Source organism: Tachysurus vachellii, chromosome 2 (genome assembly GCF_030014155.1).
Source record: "Tachysurus vachellii isolate PV-2020 chromosome 2, HZAU_Pvac_v1, whole genome shotgun sequence".
In the NCBI taxonomy this organism is placed as follows: Eukaryota; Metazoa; Chordata; class Actinopteri; order Siluriformes; family Bagridae; genus Tachysurus; species Tachysurus vachellii.
In genome coordinates this window covers 32,960,062-32,983,492 of record NC_083461.1, presented here as the reverse complement: position 1 = coordinate 32,983,492, position 23,431 = coordinate 32,960,062, and the positions used below count along the sequence as shown (strand labels likewise).

Sequence of the window (23,431 nt, the reverse complement as noted above, 5' to 3'; positions counted from 1 at the left end):
GTGTGAATTAATATGTTACTATGGCAACCACCTTGGGCATCTGTGTTTTTAGGTCAAGGCTTTTCATACTCTAACATCTTTATCATGACCAATGGCCATTGTGATTATCATCAGCCATTATGGTGTTTGTATGGTTTGTGGTTCCAGTAAATTCCTTAAAAAGATTTTATCCAAAAACAACTAACTAACTAAGCAACAAACTAAAAAAAGTTAAAGGACTATAAATCCTTGGTTTCTGCTAAGCATTAATCTTCGCCCATTTAGATGCAATCTAGTCTTATTCATTTATAGGGAAATCGTTACAATGGGCATAAAATTACACTTGAATCTAACTGTCAATCATTTTATTGAAACTGTAAACAGCATGACTATGATCTACCAATCAGACCCTCCACTGTAGAGTAGAGTAAACTGTGATCAAGACCACACTTTGGACAATTAAAAATAACACTCACATGAGTAGGTAACCAAAAGGATGCAGTTTTGGGGTTTAGTATTCTGACTACATTAGTGCTCCGTATATGATATTTTAGTACATTTTATTTACCCGTTTATTATTTTATAGCCTAGTGCTTAAGTTGTTGGACTACCAATCGAAAGGTTGTAAGTTTGAATCCCAGCTCCAGCAAGCTGCCTCCGTTGGGCCTCTTGAGTAAGGTCATTAACCCTCAATTGCTCAGTTGTATAAAACGAGATCAAATGTAAGTTGTTCTAAAGGCGGCCGTCTGCCAAATTCTGTAAATGTAAATAAACCTGAACTGCTGAATGACCGGTACTCACCATCAATACTGAAATATTAAATATTTCATCCAAATGTCTATATCCGTAAAAAAAAAAAAAAAATACTATATGCAAATCCAGCATGCCAACAGTTAATAATCTGCGCAATACTAAATAGCTTTACAGTCTGGTTTGTACCATTTGCAACAGAAAAGCTTTTGAGAGGCTAGTGATGATTACACATGCTATTACTGGCAAAACATTTCCTTCCATTCAGAACATTTTCTATTTATGATGATGAAACCATCTCAGCACTCACTAAAAGGCTTACAGAAAGTTGTTTCCCCCCTATGAGCCCTTGAAACATGTATTTTTGAACTTTAAATCTGTTCAACCTTTCCCAAAGCACTAACTGTAATTGTTTTGTGCATGGATAATTGTGTACAAGCATAAAAATAACATTAACTTTCCCGTATATAAAGAACAATCAAGCAAAAAAAAAAAACCAACAAATTAAAGAACACAAGCAGGCTAACAACATATTTAGCTACGCACAAAGCCTGAAAAAAAAAATCAGGGATAGAAAAATGCTGACCAAAGATGCAGGGTAAAAGCAAGAAATTCAAATAATGACAATTATTTTTATTATTAGTGGTAGTTGAAGTAATAACTAAATAGTTGGTTAGATGGATGGACGGACAGATAGATAGAGAGATAGATCGATAGACAGATGAATGGACAGACAGATAGATGGACAGATGGACAGACAGACAGACGACAGACAGACAGACAGACAGATAGATAGATAGATAGATAGATAGATAGATAGATAGATGCCATGAACTCATATTTTATGTACAGTTAATCTTGAGTTTATCTTGATGGCATGGTAAAGAAATGGTTAGAAGGATAAGCTAATGTAACACTCATCATCTGCTTTTACATCTTACTTTAAGTTCATTCATTAAAACATAGCTTAAAATATGATTCAGTGTTTATTACGCTGGGACGAACCTCACATTTGTGTATTTAATACTGGCTTTAAATGAATTTGCAGGTTTCTGAGTGTATTTATAGCAAACAATCAGGGTTTAGGAACATGCTGTGATGGTCTCTAGAAGTTTTGACCTGGTTACTCCTCCTAGGACAACAGCACCCAGAACGAGGCCGCTGCATCCCACCAGCCAGCGGCCTACAATCCGATCAGATGCTGCATTGGGGAGTGCAGTGGAGGAAGCCTGTGCAGATACAGTCTGGCCCACAGCTGTATTCTGTCCTCTGTGCTGCAGCCATTGTCTCAGAGGTGTGGGCTAAAATAAAACACATACACGCGATGAGTAAGCAGTAACGTAAAGACGAATGGACAAGAAGCCAGAATCAGAAAAACAAGCAGTACATAATCAGTGCAAATTTCTATTCATTTAGATTAGCATGTTCTCTCTGTGTTTGAGTGGGGTTTCCATGTAGGTTAATTATGCTTTATTTTTTATTCTGTGGACTGGCATCTGAGCCTGTATGCATTTCTCATGCCTCAGTCTTCCTGGGATAGGGTCCAGATTGAACATGATTGCTTAAGATGGATTTATAGACATCTAGGTAGAAACATTTACATTTCCAGCATTTAGCAGATGCCCTTATCCAGAGCGGCTTACGTTTGATCTCTTTTTATACAACTGAGCAACTGAGGGTTAAGGGCCTTGCTCAGATTGGACCAACCTTCTGATTGGTAGCCCAACACCTTATAATCACTAGGCTATCACGCGCCCCATAGAATGCCATATGACTGGAAAAAGCTGAGATTTTTTAAGTAAGCTGGCCTAAACAGACACTCGTACACCATACATATAACTGACTGCAGCACATCTACTACAAGAACTGATCTCACAACCTGCTGATTGGTAGCCCAGCACCTTAACCACTAGACTACCACATCCCAACATACCCAGCATTTATGGGTAGTGTTTGCATTAATGTACACAATGATAGAGATTTAAGCACTTATGTACGTCACTCTGGATAAAGGCGTCTGCCAAATGCTGTAAATGTAAATGAGAAGATGGTGTGTAATGAATGATGAACACGAAGCTGGTAGTAGACATGCTGCAGTCAGTAATATGTATGATGCATCTAATAAATGGGCAAACAAGTAGCCTAGTGGTTAAGGTGCTCAGCTACCAATCGGAAGGTTGTGAGATCCATTCGGGTAGTAGATGTGCAGCAGTCAGTAATATGTATGGTGCATCTAATAAATATGTCCATTCAGGCCAGCTTACTGTAAAATCTGTTGCTGTACTTTTTTTTACAGTCATATGGCATTCCATATAACAGTGCACATGAGCCAGTGGTTAAGGTGTTGGGCTACTAATCAGAAGGTTGTGAGTTCGAATCCCAGGTCCACCAAACTGCCACTGTTTTGCCCCTGAGCAAGACCCCCTTAACCCCCAACTGCTCAGTTGTATAAAATGAGATGACAATACAATCTACAATAACAAATTAGTTTATTTAATTAGTTAATGACATATGACGTCAGAAAGATGACACGTGATGCTTTCACAGCGTTTATAAACATCACATAATAGAACATGATAAGGTTATAAATCCTTACGCGGCACTGTTGAAATCCTTTTGCGTTGTTGTAGCCGCACCGGACTACATGTCTCAGCGTGTGAAGCAGCATAACCACGTGTGTTTTCTTTTACCTATTTCTCATTGAGGACTCTTCAGTGAAGCGCCATGTTGCTTTAGATTTCCGGGTTCAACTTTGACCTCCGGAGCGGAAACAAATAACATTTATTCGCTTACAAGCGTCTCTATTCTCTATTTACAAGTTTTTGTTGTTGCTTTTACGTATTACTTAGTTAGAAATAAAATCTCAAATCAAAAATATTAAAAATAATAATAAAAATAATAATAATACACCGTTGAGTCAGGATTAGCAACGGGCTACGTCCCAAATAACCTTCTATACAATATACAGTGCGCTTGCTAGTGGGTAGAAGATCCCTAAAGTAGTGCACACTTCTAGGGAGCATCGAGCTATTTGGGAGTTAAGCAAACCAGCGTGACTTTAAACCGTTTGGACGCCGATGTGAAGACAAAACAGTAACAAGGTAAACCGAAACACGGCGAAATAAAAGCAGAGTTAACAGGAGGCTTCTTTTATCTCACTTTATGAAAGTTTGAAGTCTGTATTTAAACGTTTCTAACGTTACACCGATCTAACCTGTGAAATTGCCTAGCAGATTCGTCATAACGTAAACATGACGGAGTTGCTTCACTTTTTTTTCTGTGGTTAACGCACTTAATTTCACTGTAATACAGTGTAGGTGTTATGTATGCGTGCGTAGTTAATGTTTAATTGTTTTTAATTATTCGTTACTATTACGAAAAGTCCTGTCGTATGGAATGGATCTGGTGCGCATGCGCAGTTCCCGTAGAGTCGTCTGGCTATAAATAGTGCACTCTAAAGGTGAATCAGCTGATTGATGATGACACTCTTACACTTACATTACGAAAAACAAATGTTATTTTAACTGATAATGTTTATTTTTAATTTTATTTTTGATATATGATTATATTGTGGTAGCCTCTGATTAGCCTACTAATCAGAAGGTTGTGGGATCGAATCCCATGTCCACCAAGTTGCCACTGCTGGGCCCCTCAGCGAGGCCCTTAAACATCAATTGCATCAGTTGTATAATAATGAGATAATGTAAGTCGCTCTGGATAAGGGCGTCTTCCAAATGCTGGAAATCATTTGTTTTCTGTTCTCCTTTTGCAGGATGGCAGAAGGCTTCCTGATGGAGGTATGTGTGGATTCGGTTGAGTCGGCGATAAACGCAGAAAGGGGAGGTACAATTGCATATTGCGTGTTTATGTTGTCATCACATCACATTTTACCGTCACGCTTGCCAATAAATAAATCAATCAATCATTAGATCTATATAAATAAATAAAGCTTATCGGACGTCGTTGTGAATGTGGACGCAGGTGCTGGCCGTATTGAGCTCTGCTCCAGTCTTATTGAAGGTGGCATCACCCCCAGTGTTGGTAAGTAAACAGCAACAAGTCCTAGCACTTTAAACAAAATGAAAACTACCTGTGGCTTGCTTTTGTTATGACTGCAGTAAGGTCAGCATGTGCCTCAGTGATTGTTTTTTTTTTGTTTGTTTCTCTTCCAGTCACAAACATGGTTAATGTGTGTGTTTAAATCTATTTATTGTACTTTTTATTGGCTCGTTTTTATGTTTTCATATCTGTTAACTACATTTTCTTCCTTTCTTGTATCTCATCTTAATATCTCCTTGTATTTAGGTCATTTATATGTCATCTGTGTATGTCATGGTATTGACATATACACACTTTAAAAACACCTTTAAAATTATATTCAGAACACAGATGTGTTGCCATTAGCTTTTAGCTTTATGTTTATGTTCTTATATCGTTCATTTAAATCACTATCACTTCATTATTAAAGTTAATGTCCTGAACATGTCTTTTTTATTTACTTCAAATAATCAGCACTATATTATATCAACACTATATCAGTAAATATTATCCCTAGTTTATTTAGTGTCAAAAATAACGTTATTTATCAAAACAGATGAGTATTTATTACTTATGTTACTAATTTAGCAATACGGAACAATAAGAACATTTAATGAGCATGTTACAGTTGATGATTTTATCTATCTGTCTGTCTGTCTTTGACTTTTGCCTTTGTGACTATTTTATGATGTTATTTAATTTTTTGTTAGATTCTTTTTTTTTATTTATTTTTTTTTTAATAAAAATTACCATTAAAATTGAATGTGGTATATCTAATTATTATAGATATTTTATTTATAAATTTATATATCTATATAATTATAGATTTTTTATTATATATTTTTGCCTCATTGTATACATTTTCACAACAGCTTAAAATACGGTGAGTCACGTAATGTACTAGTAATAGTAGATTAAATTTAGTGTACTATCTCGTTGTGTTAATCGGTAAGTGGGTATACATTTATATCGGTAAAAGTTTTAGGACACCCCTCCAAGTCATTGAATTCAGGCGTGCCAGTCACTGCCATGGCCACAAGCACAAGGACCCCTCACACCGCTTCTCTCAGCTATATAACTACATGCGCACTCTTCTTCCTCAGGTCTGCTGCAGGTGGTCAAGGAGAATGTGCAGATTCCAGTGTACGTGATGATCCGGCCCCGAGGAGGCGACTTTCTTTACTCTGAGCGGGAGGTCGAGGTGATGAGGAGGGACATAGAGCTGCTGAAGAGACACAGGGCTGACGGATTTGTCCTGGGGGCGCTGACTGAGGATGGCCGAGTCGATGCCGAGCTCTGCATGGAACTCCTTGGTAAATTCCACATTCCGGTCCTATACAGAGGATCTATCCGATCAAAGTGCTAATGTGGCTAGCAGCGACATAGCGAGGACCAGATAGCATCTTGTATGATGCATAATGCAAACTTTTAGTGCTTATTTTACTGCATATGCTACATTAATAATTTAATTAATATTGTATTTACTTGCAAGACACTGTTTCCCATCCTTTGAACAGCAGCACACATACGGTGAGCCGGAAATAAAAAAAAAATACACAAATCAAGCAACTTCTGCACAAACTTTCTCAGGAGTTTTAGATGATTTCTACTTCTGTCAACACAAACACGAGCACAAATCTAAAAGCAATTTGGAGATTAAATGAATAATGCATGGAATGGCTTAACCTGTCAAGTAAATGTTGCAAAAGAAATGAATAAATAAAAATGAAGGACAACCACGAAAAGCCATTAAATAGTAAATGTACTTCACACCACAGCAGATAATGAAGCAAACCAATGTAGGATGTAGACGAAAGAATTTATCGCCCACCTGTGACTCATATCCTTGTGTCCACATGATGCTGATTGTTTTTTGTTTTATTTTGTTGTACATACTTCATTTCAGACATCATTGTCTGTTTACTGCAAACCGATCTTTGTTGACCTTCTGAATTAATACCATAACCTTGAGAATATGAGAAATATAGATATATAATGAGGGCATGTATTTTACCCTGTATATTTTGTCTCCTTTTTAGCTACTTGTAGACCGCTGCCAGTTACATTTCACCGAGGTAAACATCTCTCACACTGCTAAACATTTTGTGGAATCAGATTTTTCATAAATAAGATGCTGGTCATTTATGAAAAACAAGTTTCCCCCCGTGCATTTCAGCATTCGATATGGTCCACGATCCAGCCGTTGCCGTAGAAACCCTGGTCTCCCTCGGTTTCGAGAGGATTCTGACGAGCGGTTGCGACAGCTCTGCTTTGGAGGGTTTACCTGTCATCAAACGCCTCGTGGAACAGGTCTCAAAAACTACATATTTAATCAACTTAAACCAAAAGGTTTGACAAAAAATACCAGATACAAGATACAAGATTTTGCTTGGTTTCTATGAGGTATCCTTCTTTAGCTTGAGCTATGGATGGAGTCAGTTTAGTCCGCTTGAATATAACCCTGGTGAGTTCTCGCTGTCGTACAGACCAAAAGTTCTGGCTAGAGAAATGAGGTGTTCTCAGTCTGTTTCTAAGTGCCATGTGTTTGCACTGAGAAAGCAATGCCTGGAGGTTGCAGGCAACATTTCTTTTCAGCATACAAGATGCTAAAGTGAGATATCTCCACAATCTTCAGCCAAAGGACAGAGCTGTAGTACTGCAGGAAGACAGTAACTATGATATTAGCAAAGCTATACACGGGATGTCTTAAACTAATGCTCTGAATAAAGCCCCACTAGTAGTTTTTGTGTATTTTTGTATGCGTCTGATCTGAAATGCAATCAGCCCTTTTGTCTTTGTACTAAAGTCCCAAAACCAGATAAAGAGAACCCTTTTTTATTTTTCAATGACATTTTAACAATAAAGCTTTGTACATTTTTTTTATTTAGCAGAATAAAATATCCTTGTCAGGAAGGATGGTTGGAGAAATTGTGGCTCGTTCCTCGTAACAAAACTTCATCTCCTTGATGTTGGTAAACTTCTTTGTGTAGACTGTTTTTTTTATGTTCTTCCACAGCATTCTGTTGAGTTAAACTCTCGAATGTGACTTCATTGGTCATTCCAAAAATGTTACATTTTTTCCTCTTTTCTATCCTTTCTGGTGGCTCAACTGGTTAAGGCTCTGGGTTGTTGATCCTAGGATCAGGGTTCAAGGCCCAGCACAACCAAGCTGCCACTGCTGGGCCCTTGAGCAAGGCCCTCAACTTTCCCTGCTCCAGGGGTGCTGTATCATAGCTGCCCCTGCACTCTGACCCCAACCTCCTCTGTTGGGGTATGTGAAGAAAAGAATCCCATGCCTGAAGGCTTCTTTGTAGACATTGTCTTGTTTTATGACCAATTTACAGTTAAGCTTCACCTCACGGGTGGATCCCCTGACATTCTTAAAGACGGAGAGCATCGATAATCGCGTAACATCCTCGTTCCCCAGGCAGCAATGAGGCCCCGATCCTTGGTGCTGCCACCACCATGCTTCACCGCTAGGAAAAGATTCTTATGTTGAAATGCAGTGTTTGGTTTTGACCAAATATATCGCTTACCATTTCAATTTTAAAGTTCTGTTTTGGATGGATCTGTCCACAGAACTTTCTTCTAATAAGTTTCTGGATTATCTATTTGGTCTTGCTTCAGACAGTGATGAAGCAGTGCTCTCTTTTTTTTTTTTTTGGAGAGTACCTGCTGCTTCCTTCTTGCTCTCCTATCATGCACACAGTTCTTGTTAAGTGTTTGCACAATGGTAGACGTTACTCATTACAAGAGTGGTGCGGAGGTCCTTTGATGCTACACCAGGGTTCTATGTGACTTCCTTTAAGATTATGCACTGTCCCTTTGGAGTGAATTTCTTCCATTTCTATATTATCTGCCTCACAGTGGACTGGTGGAGGTCTGTAGAAATGGCTTTATTCTGATGCCTTCAGAAGTCTGGTTTGATCGAGGCATGGAAAACATATGTGGTAAAGAGCAGACTTTAATAGTAAAGACCCAAGGTTATGTCCTTGAAACCCGAGGACCTTCTTAAAGGTGGGGTGCACGATGTTTGAAAAAATGCTTCAGAAAACCAACAAAACCAACGTGTAGCCAATGAGCAGAAAGGGGCGTGTCTTTTCAATATGCGGCAGAGAGTGTTCAGTGCGCATGTCTGACATTAGCAGAAAGCGGTTGAAACATTGATATGGCGGATACCTGCTGTTACCTCTGCCTCGGGCTCTAGGTGTTGAATGTCATCATCTGCCTGAAACAGAGCTAAACCTTTCACGGTACAACACACAGTACTACAAAAACACATTTGTATTACCATAGTATTACTCATTGAGTTCATTTATTGATAAAAAATATCCCCTCGGCCAGCTGCCCCAGCAAGTTCCGCCATAATAGTTGCCAGGGTTGCGTATGTATGTGTGGGGTGGAGCTAAAACAGGGGTGACACCCATTTGGGTTAGGGGCGTGTTTGTTTTGGTGATTTCAAATGTCAACATTGGCTTTCAAACATTGTGCACCTCACCTTTAAACTTATGCATGATTGCCATCCGCTTTATTGAATTCAATTACACTTTTAAATTGACTCATGCCCCATAGAATTCTGATGAATAAATAAATGTAAAGACTATAATGTTTCTTTTTATCTAGTTTTAGGACTTAGATAAGTTAAGCACATTATGAAATCCAGAAAACTTTAAGTAGCTTTGTAAATACCTAATTATCTTGTTTATTTAGCATTTGGCCGACAGTCTCAGTGCTCGGTGGGTTTTGCTATTAGTGCCTGTATTTGCTGAAGGCTTATTTGTGTTTACTTCATTGTGTCATCATATTTCTGCCTGATAAATGAAGGAATTTGTCTGTTGTCAATTCTAAACTCTGATTCAGACTCGGCCAACCTGAGTAAAAGGTGTAAAAAAATCTGGTTCTTCATGTGCAATGGAGTTAAAAAAAAAAAAATTTAACACACCCTCACTTTAGGTTAATAAAACAAATGTGAAACCAAGATAAATCATGTCAGATCTTTTTCCACCTTTTAATGTGACAGAACAACCAGACAAATTTAAATGAAAAACAAATAGAAAGCTTTTAGTAGAGAAATCCTGGTCACATAAGTAATACTTAGCTCTTTTTCTTGGAATACAGCACTCAGTTGTTTTGTTTTGTTGTTTTTTTTGAAGTCCATCAATGTAGACCTTCGTTATTTGACACATTTATTACACTCTTTATCTTCAGCTGTCTAACAGAGGTCTGTTATCATGCATTGATATTTGGCTATATGCATGATTCCCTCTCTCTTGACCCGAGCTCCCTATTTCAGCTGAAGAGAAGTAGCATCTCAACGTAATGCTGCCACCACCATGCTTCACTGTTGCTATGATGTCCTTTGGGTGATCATCTGGTTTGGTGTGGCTTTAAAAGCAAAATTTTAAAAAATCGCACACACACATTTCATAACACATTTCACCACATGATTTACATGGGCTTGGGTGTTTGTTTTCTTTTTTTTTTTCCAGTGAGGAACTGCTTTGAATATGAGAGATTGTTTTTATCTTCAGGAACCGACCAGATTTTTGCCAGATATTTTCGCAGCTACTTCAATGTTGTCATGGGTTTCTTGGCAGACTATGTGATAAGGTCTGTTTTTTGGTCAATTATGGAGGAATGTGCTCCTATCCATAATGTAATTGAGACTTCCATTTCCTTTAAGTTCCATACATCTCTCCTGATTGATACCTTTCGAAAATGAGATCCTTTGAAATACTTTTAGCTTGTTACAAAGCAGGGCTTCGGCAGTCAGGTGAAACCGAGAAGATTTAAAGAAACTCAGACATAAACAGCTGACTTTTTGTAAGGAATTATTTCTCTCATCTGCCGCTTGGGCAGGATCTCTATCATCTGCCGCTTGGACAGGATTTCTGAGCCCCTTTCCCTCTGCTCGGTTTCTGTTCTCCACAAGGCCTTGGGGAAGTCTCAATGAAACACGCCAGTCAGTCTTTCAAAGAGAAGTCCAAACTTTATTATGTCAAACATGAATATATATAGTAGTACAAAAAAGGAAGGACATAATGTGTGTGGAGCTTAATGCTAGTATCTGCAGAAGATACCTTGACCATTATCATGAAGCAGGAAACCTCCCAGCTACAGTATCATGTTTTTCATAACTTCTTTCATAGCAGATGTGCTAAGGAGAGGAGGTTATGCTAAGGTCAAGGTATCTGTGTGTGTGTGTGTGTGTATGAGAGTGTGTGTAAGAAAAGAACATTGTGCTTTGTACAGAAAGTCTGCAACATTATCAGAAAAGTAGTTTATACAATTATTCTCACACTTTTATTTGGGATCATTTAGTTTTTAAACGAGTTTGAACCTGAGCACAGTCACACTTGCCTCCGAAAATCATTTCTCTTAAAAATTTGTTTAAACTTACTCTGTTGATGAATATAACCAAATGTGTAAATCCATAATTTAAAGAAATGTGGACATGAATACAAACATTTTATGTTTTTTTTAGACGTAAATCTGAGCCTGACGTCCTATCAGATTTACGCTATTACCGGAGGATGTAAATTCCTCCGTGGAGCTATTCAGTTCCTCAGCATCCAAATGACCCGTTTCTATGGAAATTAACACATCGTAACGTCTGGCTTTCAATCACACGTTGAAATAAAAGGGAAGGTTACGGAGTTAAATCCTGGTGTTTATCATGCTAATTGCTTTTATTCTGAAAGCTGCTGTTCTTCTTCATGACGCATGTCTGAGCTTCCAGCTGGTAATTACGACTTCATCAAAAATGAAGAAAAAAGCGAACAAATCACAAGACAATAATTACATGAAAGCTGTGTGAAAAATGAGCAAAGACACCGTTAGCTTTCATTGTGAGCGTTTTTCTTTCTGTTGGTATAACCTTACACAATTTTAGTGGTTGAAGGTAACAAATTCAGATTTTAGATGCTTATGAAGAAGAGCTTGAGACACCTCAAAGAAAATTCCTTTATTCTTTAAATATATTGTCCCTAGTAAGCTAGATAAAAACAAAATACTCATTAACCACTGAGTATTTATTAAGCACTTTAGTACTCATTAAGCTCTGATTGTCTACTTTTATATGAGCTTCATATTAACCACCACTGCGGAGTGGGACAAGACATCCAGTGCTGAACCTGGTTAAATTATCGCAGTTAATTACGGTTACGAATACATTCAGTTTGAAAAGATTCTAAATCTTTTCATGTCGGAAACTTTTCCTCATTTTGTTTAGAAAAGCTTACATTAAAACATACATTACTAGCAACTGCTAGCTTTATTTTCAGTTGATTAACATATTAACGTTGATAAGCGGCACACTGTTTGTTTGTTTGTTTGTTTGTTTTTGTTTTATATCAGCTGTGGTTTGCTCCAGCACGACTTAAACACTCTCTCATTCCTGTACAAACTCGTAAAAATCCTTAAGTGAGCAAAGATATGTTCCGCAAATTGTTGTTATATAGTGTTAATTTCGTCAATATGTTCGTCAACAACCTTTTTTTTTCATGACTAAGACGAGACGATGACAAGACTGCACCACTGTCCAAAAACGCTGACTAAGACTAAATTAACATGCATTATTGTTGACGAAAAAAGACGAGACAAAAATGTTTTGTATAAAATAAAAACTAAGATAAAACCTCTCTTCATTTTCGTCTACAATTGTCTCTGCTTTTTCATCAGCTGTTATGCCTTTAAAATATTCACAACGAGTTCGCGGCTTCACGCCTTTTAGTGTGCGCGTAGAAAGAATTCGTCCACACGCCGATTTATAAACTGTTATAAACACCTGAGAGTGTTATGAATAATGTCCTTTCTACAGTCATATACAATCCGAGAATTGCCAAGGCTTATAAAACTGTAGAAAGGGTGTGAATGTTATCAGTTCATTTTGAGAGCTGAACGTTGTTTGCTACTAAAACTGTTAAACATCTCGTGCTGAAGCGCAATAACGGTTCTGATCTTTTCTAGGATTTTTAGGAAGATCACAAAGGAAGATTCATTCATTGAGGTTTTTACTATCGCTCTTTTAACCCTCAGTGATCGTTTTGATGAATATGAGGAATGCTGTCTAACACGTCATTTTATCTCCTCTACAATATGGGTTCAAAACTAGATTGACATCACTGTGACTGTGGCATTTGATTGGCATCTTTTTTCATCTTGCATGAGGATTCAAATGTTTCTTCACAGTATATTCTCAGTGTTTTATCACTATTCATTGCACTGTTTATTCAAGAATGAGTTTCAGGAAAACCAAAAATAACACATGCTAACCAGTTAAGACTTTTCAACAGTACTATATAGAAGCAGTTGAAGTGAATGTACTGTATAGAGCAGACGAAGTGAAAAGAGCAGCACTAGTGGATCCCATATGGAGAGGAAACATGGCAGGGAACAGACTACACACCTGTGGAGAATTAAAATATGAAATCCGGTGATCCATTGTGGAAGCCCCGAACAGGGAGCGGCCGAAATGCCTCCACAACAACATTATTATAATAATAATAATAATAATAATAATAATAATAATAATAATAATATTATTATTATTATTATTATTATTATCACAGCACAGCCCTATCAGTAGTGCCAGCAATTCATATATTCACTCAACAGCCAAATTATTAGGTAACATTTGGTAACACTGTGTTTGGAGATGCTTTTCTGTTCACAACTGTAGTGTGAACAGAAGAGTGATCATTTGAGTTAACCTTCCTGTTCTGTCAGTTTGACCATCTCTTATTAACAAGGTGTGTCTTCTCAATGAACTACCCACCGCCACTTTTTTCATTAATGCCTACATGCATTTATCCACCGAGCTTCTGCCTCATAAGGGGTTCTAATACTTTAGCTTTACTTCTCAGAGAGAGCTCAATCAGACGGACTCGCACGCAATCCGAAGCTAATAAGAAACAGATAAAAGTAGTTTACACAGTTTACTTTATGTAAACAGTCGTTTATTAAACAAAGTGTTAATGTTTACAGTTATGTACGGAACGGTTGAGCTTCAGGACAGAAGATGTTAAGTGTCCCTGCTACATTTTTTTAAGAGGGTGTTAAAGGAGTGACTATATAAAGCTGCTATAGTATAAGTGATAAGAGCTAGGATTATTTTTGTTCCTATACCTGTGGAAGTGTTTTAATCCTTGCTAACCACCTAAGTCTGTATGTAGTAATAATGATAAATAATAATGTGTGCTGTTTCCTCTCTTCTTTTCTGACAGGCAAAAGGCAGAATAATTATAATGCCAGGTAAGCATTGTGACACTTGTTTTAATAATAGTGTATAGCACCTTTGTTGAGACATTTGAGTACACATGAACTTCAATTCAATTTCATTACCGTCCAAATAATACTATACACCAGGACAGTGTTTCATTGAGACCACGAAGCAACGAATTGAATTGTTTGGCAGGTTTGTAACACTTGGTGAATAGATTCTTTTAAATCAGCCAAATAAATGGGGATATCCATTATTTCTGTTTCAGTTCGAACGTTACTGGATAATGTAGCATTTGACAAAAAATGACATTGCTGTGAATACTACACTGTGTGCACAATTATTAGGCAAGTGGTTATTTTGACCATATCATCATTTTATCCATAATTTCCAACTCCAAGCTGTTTAAACTTGAATGCTTATTGGATTTAATGCATATCAGGTGATGTGTATTTGTGTAATGAGGGAGGGTGTGGCCTAAGGAGATCAACATCTTATATCACGGTGTTGTATAATCAATTATTAGGCAGATTCTTCTCCTCAGGAAAAATGGGCCAAAAAAGAGATTTAACTGACTCTGAAAAGTCAATGCAGCACTCTTGAAATATGTACGTCGCTATGTACGACGCTATGTAAATATGTACTTATGTACGTCGCTCTGGATAAGGGCGTCTGCCATTAGCTGTAAATGTAAATATCTAAGATATTGGGGCATGATCACAGAACCATCAAACGTTTTGTTGTAAATAGTCAACAGGGTCGCAAGAAAAGATGCAAATTAACCGCCAAAGATTTGAGAAGAATCAAACATGACGCTACCAGGAACCCATTATCCTCCAGTGCTGCCGTATTCCACAACTGCAACCTACCTGGAGTGTTAAGAAGTACGAGGTGTTCAGTTCTCAGAGACATGGCCAAGGTAAGAAAGGCTGAAACCCGACCACCTCTGAATAAGACACATAAGTTGAAACGTCAAGAATGGGCCAAGAAATATCTCAAGACAGATTTTTCAAAGGTTTTGTAGACTGATGAGATGAGCGTGACTCTTGATGGACCAGATGGATGGGCCTGTGGTTGGATCACTAAGGGACACAGAGCTCCACTTGGACTCAGACGGCAGCAAGGTGGAGGTGGGGTACTGGTATGGGCAGGTATTATTAAAGATGAACTAGTTGGACCTTTTCGGGTTGAAAATGGACTCAAAATCAACTCTCAGACCTACTGCCATTTTTTAGAAGACACTTTCTTCAAGCAGTGGTACAGGAAAAAGTCTGCATCTTTCCAGAAGACTTTGATTTTTATGCAAGACAACGCTCCATCACATGCATCAAAGTACTCCACTGCCTGGCTGGCCAGTAAAGGCCTTAAAGATGAAAAACTAATGACACGGGCCCCTTCTTCTCCTGTCTTAAACCCTATTGAGAACTTTTGAGCCCTTCTTAAGCAGAAAATTTACAATGCAGGTAAACAGTACACCTCTCTGAACAGTGTCTGGGAGGCTGTGGTTGCGGCTGCACAAAAAAGTTGATCCTGACCAGATGAAGAAACTGACTGACTCCGTGAATGGAAGGCTTGTGACTGTTATCGAAAAGAAGAGTGGCTATATTGGTCATTGAGGGTTTTTTTTTTTAAATTTCAGAAATGTTTATTAGTAAATTTTGAGTTTGCTTATTATTCTCACATTAACAGGTGAAAATAAACAAGTGAGATGGGAAAATCTTTGTTTCTCATTTATTTGCATAATAATTCTGCACACTAATAGTTGCCTAATACTGGTGTACATATAGATATTCTCTTAAGAAAGCCAAAACTTCACTTTTACTACTTAAATGTTCAGGTTTGAGGGTTTGTTAACATTTTGGATTGGCCAAGAGCACTTTAGTTGTACAATAACAAAAGTACTTTAGTTGTACAATAACAAAAGTAATCCTCAAAAATACAACTTGCCTAATAATTGTGCACACAGTGTACATGATGTGTAAATGGTTAACAGTAGACAGCTACATGTTTCAGTATTATTTATTGTCAAGTCCACACAGGTCAGAGGTTCTGGCCAGTATTTGAACTAAAATTGAGGGGGGAAAAAAAAGACCACATTATTTTGTCCAAGAATTTTCCTTTCTTTAACGATCCACATTCATGGAACCTTAATAACCTCAGCAGCCTTTATTTCTTGTTACTTTTTCTTTAGACTGGATCTTGAAACCACAGGAGTCATCGTATTATGCAGTTTTAGATGCTATTCTGGTTATCACGGCTGTAACTAGTTGTTGTTCGAGTTACTGTAGCCACCTTGTCAGTCAGTTTTTGTTTTTGTTCCATTGTTTGTGAACTCTAGAGACTGGTGTGCGTGTGCGTGCGGTGTGTGTGTGTGTGTGTGTGTATGTGAGAAAATCCCAGAAGATCAAAAACCAACAACAATGACAGAGTTAAAGTTACTGAGTTCGCATTTCTTCCCTTTTCTGGTGTTTTGATATGCAGCTCTTGCGCTGATTGGATAATTGCATGAGCAGGAAGGTCAGTTGTTTTGTTAAAGTGGCCAGTAAGTGTAACAGTCACTACACAATACTGACTATTGTCTGTCTATTTGACTACTATTTTCTATGGTCACACAAAGTGATGAAATATTATACCTTAAACACAAGGACGCTGCAGCAGTTTTCTGTAACAAAAGTGTGTACATTTTGATCAACAAAACAAACCCTTTCATTGGCACAGGTGGAGGCATCACTGAGCGTAACCTGCAGAGGATACTCGAATTCTCCGGCGCCCAAGAGTTCCACTGCTCGGCACGCTCCACTAAAGACTCGGCTATGAAATTTAGGTAAGGTTTTTTTATCAAACTGAAGAATTCTTATTCATGTCATGTCTCATCATGCCTTCTCATGCCTCCTTACTTCTTCTCGAACAGGAACTCCAGCGTGAGTATGGGAGCCTCCCTCACAGCACCGGAGTATTCGCTCAAGGTGGCCGACGTGGGCAAAGTACGCACTCTCAATGCCATCGCCAAGAACACTCTTTAGGGCCACTCTGAAGGGACTGGGCTCTATTTAGGGAGCAGGTTCTCCTCGGTATGGAGTCTGTGTCTATAGTATTGTTTGGATTTCTTAAATAGAGCTGTTTTATATTTCATTAATTCATCAGTGAGCTGAGTTTTTCGTCTCGGTATGAAACAGCAGGCTTGAGTACTCGCAGTGGCATTTGTTATTCTTGCATCACTGAGGCTCATTGATCAAATTTGCTTGTTCAGTCACACTAATCAGCATGTGGCTGCTTGCTGCTGTTTATTAGAAGCTGTTATAATCCAAAATGAAACGATTTTTTAAATTCAATGTAGCCATCTCTGTAAATGTCATCTCCTTTGTTGACTTCTCACTTTATTTCATCTCACTGGTTCCTTTCCCAGATTAAAGAACTCAATTAGTGGGACAATTATGCAATATGTTTTGTGCTTGAGAAGAATTAACTACAGATTTCTCACACAGAGAAGATACCAGAATTTAATTTGGTGAATAAATAATTGTTTTCTACAGCCAACTTTGGTGTGAAGGTTATTTAAATTGATTTTATTCCTGTTTAAATATTTCTGGTACATCAGAGGCACATGACCTTCATAAGAAGAGACATGACACTAACACCTACATACGTGTTTATAGTAATCTTAATAGTAAAGACATTGTACTTAAGTTAAAGGTGGGGTGCACGTTGTTTGAAAGCCAATGTTGACATTTGAAATCACCAAAACAAACACGCCCCTAAACCAAATGGGTGTCACCCCTGTTTTGATAGCCTTTGTTTTGAAACCCCTGTTTTGATAGCTCCGTCCCACACATATATACGTAACCCAGGCATGTGTTTTTGTAGTACTGTGTGTTGTACCGTGAAAGGTTTAGCTCCGTTTCACGCGGAAGACGTTCAGTTCTCTCCAGCGCTGGAAAGCTGATCCTATATTAACACGGGTCCTACTTCTTGCCTTATCGTAAGCCGTTTTTCACTTTTCGTTTTTATCCGCCATGTTAATGTTTCAATCGTTTTCTGCTAATGTCAGACATGCGCACTGAACACTCTCTCCGCCGCATATTGACAAGACAGGCCCCTTTCTGCTCATTGGCTACACATTTGTTTTGTTTGTCGGCCCGACTCAGTTTTCTGAAGCATTTCTCAAACAACGTGCACCCCACCTTTAAGATGAAATATGTGTATTTTTTCACCAGCAACCTGTAGTGACTAGTTGTGGGCGTGTCCAGCCATGGTCGTGCCCATTGTTAGTCATTGTACTGTCATTCCATATATGCATAAAGTTTGACTTAGTACAATGACTACCAATGGGAGTGAAGAGAGTAGAGTCTTCATTTCATATGATGGAGATATATGTGTATAGGTTTGTGTCAATTGTCATCAATAGCTATATTGAATAGCTATTTTTTCGATTTAAAAAAATCAAATTCCAGTTTTATTTGTCGAATACACAATCGTACACAGTACGACGTTTCATACTTTTAAAGATTACAATAACTACTTGATCAGTGATCAGTAATTTTTCTTTAAGATGGATCTCTGTTGTGGTCAGGAAAGTGCTTCCACTTTCTGAAGGCTAAGTGCAGAGCTTGGACTTTTCTGGACATTATTTCCACAACACTGAATACCTCAGTCAGATTTTTGCACAGAATATACTGCATCTTTAGCATAATTGCACACACACGACTGTTTCTATACATATCTTTCCCTTTGCTTGAACAAATAAATCAATCTCTATTTTTCATAACTATTCTAGTTTTTATTATTTTAAATATTTTTATCGTCATGACCGTCAAATAGCATTTCACTACATCGTACAGTACCATGTATGGTTGTGTATGGGACAAATAAAATAAACATGCAATTCCTAAAGGTTAACTTTCTTAAATAGTTAAAACATGCTATGTGGTGCAGGTAAAGGGTTAATACACCCTATGTGGTACGGCTCTGCCTCTGTAGATGAGCTGCCAATGTCTATTATGGAATGTAACCTGTGAATATTTCTGTCCTGGTTATGTCAGTTCTGTCAATTATTTCCTATGTGACAAGCCAAGTAATTCAGTACTGTGTGAGAAGTCAAAATTCAGACAGCGGTAGGAGCTAACGTCCTCCTTTCTGAATGTTCCTAGGTCCGAGATCCTAAAGCTTATTAAGTGAAGGTATGAGGTTATTACTCATTTTATTTTATGTCAATATCATTTAATCAATAATCTATTCTTAGTGTCTGTTGAAATCTCGAGGTCCATTGTATTGTGTTTGGTTTCCACTGTGCTTTGCCTCCTCAGCTGGAAACTCATTATCTTCGTCACATGACTTAGCAGTAGCTTCCTGTGGCTTTGAACCTGGGTTTATTGATGTTATGTAAAAGTTCCTGTGATTCTTATGGAGGAAAAGAACGAGCAAAGAAATGTGCAAGAAACAGTTGCTTGTAAACTGCAAAGCTGTATAATCAATTCAATGAAAATCCAACATCCTTTAATGTTATAGAAGGAAGTTTTCTTCTGTAGACAAAGCATGAAAGTATTACAGGAGCAAAACCTGTCACATATCTGACAATGTTTTTCTTTCTTTCGATGTTTTTCATATAACCTATCCTAAAGTATCTATCAAAGAATTAAGATTCATGTGGACAGGCTTGATTCAGTTAATAATTATTTGTTTATTTTAATTATTAATAATACACAATACAATGACACAACAATCAGCCATAACATTTAACCCACTTGCTTACTATAAAGTATCCCATGTGCCACCCCTGACAAAAACCCCTGACCCTTCGAAACATGGACTCCACAAGACCTCTAAAGTCTGGCATCTGTGGCATCAAGATGAACAAGTCTTTGCTCCACATGCACAGCGATGAGCCTTGGGTGCCAATGATTGTCACCTTCTGTGGACCAGTCCAGCTGTTTTAGAGATGGATTGACCCACCTTTTTGGACCTTGTCAAATGTGCACAGATCCTTACGCTTGCCCAGATTATATTCCCACCCCTTAAAAGGTGCTACTGATCAAAGTTATTCACCTCACCGGTCAGTGATTTTTAACATTACAGCTGATCGGTGTATAATCCACAACAATAGAACACATCATGTTGCAAAACTAAACAGGTCAGATTTTTTTTTTATTTTATGTAATCGACAAACAAGCAATACAAAAAGCCCACATCAGAAAAAAATAGATGGATGGATGGATGAAAGAAAAAACCTATATGGTTGCTTTTACTCAGATGGCTATCCTGAAAAGCTCTTAAAATAATCAGTGAATTGCAGCCAATGCTGAAGCAAAAGATAAGCATACAGTCTGAAACTAAATTTTATTTTCTTACAAATAAGAAAAAAACAAAAGCTTTCAACAAAAGTGCATGAGATGGAGTGGACTTCCAGGAAATAAGAATCGATTGTGCCCTGTATCTGTATAAAAAATATAAAAAAATATCTAACAAGAACCATAACCAACTTTTTGTTCCAACTTGACCATAGAATGTGAAGACGAGTTGTGGTTTTGCACTACAGTGAGGAAATATAGGGCTGATGTTTAGATAAATATTCACTTTATTTAATTTAGCCCTGGATTGGTAAACTTTGATTGGATGAATTTAAAGTAAGCTTTTTTCAAAACATCCAGACGATCTTTATCCAGATGGTCTGTACTTGATTCAGGAGATATTAACGGTTTTTGTTTGAGTCTGACCTCTCAAAGTTTCTTCCTTATATCATCCTAAGGAGTTCTTCCTTGTCACTGTCACCTCTGGCTTACTTGTTAGGGATAAATTTAAATGTAAAATTTATAATTCATATACTGAATTTATTTATTCCTGTAAAGCAGCTTTGTGAATTAAAGGTCCTAAAAAATTAAAATGGAAATTAATTGATATGACTTGATTTTGTAAAAAAAATAAAAATGTCGGCGAGTCGCTGCAAGGTGGGACACAGAGACTAGGCACAGAGTCAGAAAGTGGTGGAAATATTGCATGCTCTTTTATTTAATAAGTGCAAAGCAAAGTTGAGGTAGTGCAGCTGGAGAGTGTTGAGTCGGTGTTGGAACAGCACATCAACCCAGAAGCGGCGGCGGCTGGCATGCTGGAGAGACGTAACGTCTTCTATCCTTCATGTCTGGGTAAACAGAAGGACGGAGAGAGAACCACCACTAGTTTGTCCCAACGCAACTCAAAGCTTACCTCTTACAGCACTGAGCCAGCTTTCTCTAGCTCGCCTACTTCCAGAGGGTGAAGTGTTAGACGTCGCTTCTGATTGGACTCACTGGCGCTGTCTGTGGAAAAGTTAGGAACAAATCAGCGGTAGTATCCTGCCAAGCCCAGAAATGTACGTACCTGTTTCTACATGGTGTGCTGGGGGCACTCCCTTACTGCCTTTATTTTCTTCTCCTGGGGATTGAGGAGGCCCCAGCCAATCTGATACCCCAGGTACTGTGCTTTGGTCAGCCCCATGTGGTACTTGCAAGGATTGGCAGTCAAACTGGCAGTGTTCCGGTGGGCTCCCAAGACGATGGGAGAGACGATGGACGATGTCCATCAGGTGTTGGAATGTGGCAGGTGCTCTATATAGGCCAAAAGGGAGAACTTGGGACTGTCAGTGTCCACTGGAGATAAAATTCATTTATCTCCACTAAATGAATTTTATCATTTTAGTAATTAATGTGGCAAAACTATCATTTGTATAAAAGATAAATAAAATAAATAATAAAATTGAAAAAATAAAATACATATATTTCCTATTCTGATCTAATATAATTTTAGCTTCTGATGTTAATCACTTTATCCATCATAATAAAAAAAAACTCTTGCTCTGGTATTATAATTGGATTGAACTTTTAACATTCCAAGAAATAGATTTTACCGAATGTCCCAGATAATGACCTTTCATCAATTTAGAAAATGAAAAAATAGAACAAAAATAACATGACAAAGGTCAGAGAACAAAAAGCTACTAAACCTCACTCATTTTCTACCGCTTATCCGAACTCGGGTCACGGGGAGCCTGCGTCTTTCTCAGGCGTCATTGGGCATCAAGGCAGGATACACCCTGGACAGAGTGCCAACCCATCGCAGGGCACACACACACTCTCATTCACTTATGCAATCACACACTACGGATAGTTTTTCCAGAGATGCCAATCAACCTACCATGCATGTCTTTGGACCAGGGGAGGAAACCGGAGTACCCGGAGGAAACCCCCAAAGCACAGGGAGAACATGCAAACTCCACACACACAAGGCGGAGGCGGGAATCGAACCCCCAACCCTGGAGGTGTGAGGCGAACGTGCTAACCACTAAGCCACCGTACCCCCTAGAAAAGGTAAGGAAAATAATGAAAAATGGTAAACTTTTTAAAAAAAAAAAAAAAAAAAGAGAGGCCTAAGTCATAAAACGTTAGCCATTAAAGTCAACGAGCCCACAAACAATTAAAGCCCACAAACAAGCAGAGAACAAAAAGAACAGAGAACAAATCTCTTCAGCACTGCAACTGAGAAATAAGACCATGACACCATGAGAGAGCAGATCCACGTATGTTTTCCCTAACACAAGTTCTTTATCTTGTTGATTATGAAAAACGATAAACGACAATAAAAGCATTTGGAATAATACTGGAACCCTCATTAGCAGTTGTTCAGGCTAGAACTTCTGTCATGAAGCCGGCTGAAAAAAGAGGGGCAGTCTGTGAGCACCATTTTTTCTAACAGTGACTTGCAAATTGGACCAACTGGAGCGATTTCTAGTCCATCCAACATCCTAAGTATTATACATTTTTCACACTCATTCTGCACAATATGAGTCAAAGGGACTTGTTCTTCATATTGACTTATTCCAAAAACAAAGACCATAGCAGATTGTCCAGAACCAATCGAAATTACAGCAGAGAAGTATCACTGCTGAGGGAAGAGCCAGACTCCTGTAGACTGGACGGATCAAGCGTCTTATGTGGCCTCCTGGAAAGGGCTGCTTAAATCAGCCATTCATTCCTCAGGGCTAGCATTGTACTGTGAAGTAACTTCAGTTGCTAAAGACCTTTCTGGGGCCACCTGAGAGCAAACACTAGAGTAAACAACCTCCAGTACAGTTTGCTGTCTCAAGCTGCATGACATTTTTGCTGTGAAAACAGAATCCAAACCAACCCGCAATTTACATTAACTAGCATTGGGGAAAGTTTCACTCTAGTTCAGTTTCACTCCAAGCAAAAATAAATAATGGTAAATTAATGGTAATTAGTCCATGCATAAACAACAGAAAAGTCTAAATATTTCTCAACATGTTCTGTTTTAATGATGGTATGTAATAATGGAATATGTTCTGCTTAATGACTTTTGATTGGTTATGTAATTTTACTCTGGTGTTAATGAACTATAAAGGACTGCTTCATGTTTTAATCCATGGCATATGCTAAATAGATTATTATGCACAAAGCT

General features: G+C 38.1%; 2 protein-coding genes across 3 annotated transcripts in view; one reads left to right on the top strand and one right to left on the bottom strand.

The window, feature by feature from the left end:
• The window catches only part of LOC132841809 (cytochrome c oxidase assembly protein COX15 homolog), a 13,738-nt gene extending 10,238 nt beyond the window's left edge, over positions 1-3,500 (bottom strand). Inside the window, exons 1-2 of the mRNA XM_060864347.1 lie at positions 3,326-3,500; positions 1,849-2,030 (exon numbers count right to left, since the gene is read on the bottom strand). Of these exons, the coding sequence (XP_060720330.1) occupies positions 1,849-2,030; positions 3,326-3,397 (254 nt within the window). The 5' untranslated portion in view covers positions 3,398-3,500. The remainder of the gene's footprint in view (positions 1-1,848; positions 2,031-3,325) is intronic.
• A 175-nt stretch (positions 3,501-3,675) lies between these two features.
• Positions 3,676-17,524, top strand: cutc (cutC copper transporter homolog (E. coli)). Of its 2 annotated transcripts, none has more exons than XM_060864353.1 (9): positions 3,676-3,830; positions 4,502-4,572; positions 4,711-4,770; positions 5,871-6,080; positions 6,807-6,842; positions 6,944-7,077; positions 13,992-14,019; positions 16,706-16,811; positions 16,899-17,524. In XM_060864353.1, the coding sequence occupies exons 2-9, from the start codon at positions 4,503-4,505 to the stop codon at positions 17,008-17,010; spliced, it is 756 nt and encodes a 251-aa protein (XP_060720336.1). In that variant the 5' UTR covers positions 3,676-3,830; position 4,502; the 3' UTR covers positions 17,011-17,524. The 2 variants fall into 2 exon arrangements, with proteins under 2 accessions (XP_060720336.1, XP_060720337.1); XM_060864354.1 differs by lacking the exon at positions 3,676-3,830 and adding an exon at positions 3,942-4,189.
• The last annotated feature ends 5,907 nt before the right edge of the window (positions 17,525-23,431 follow it).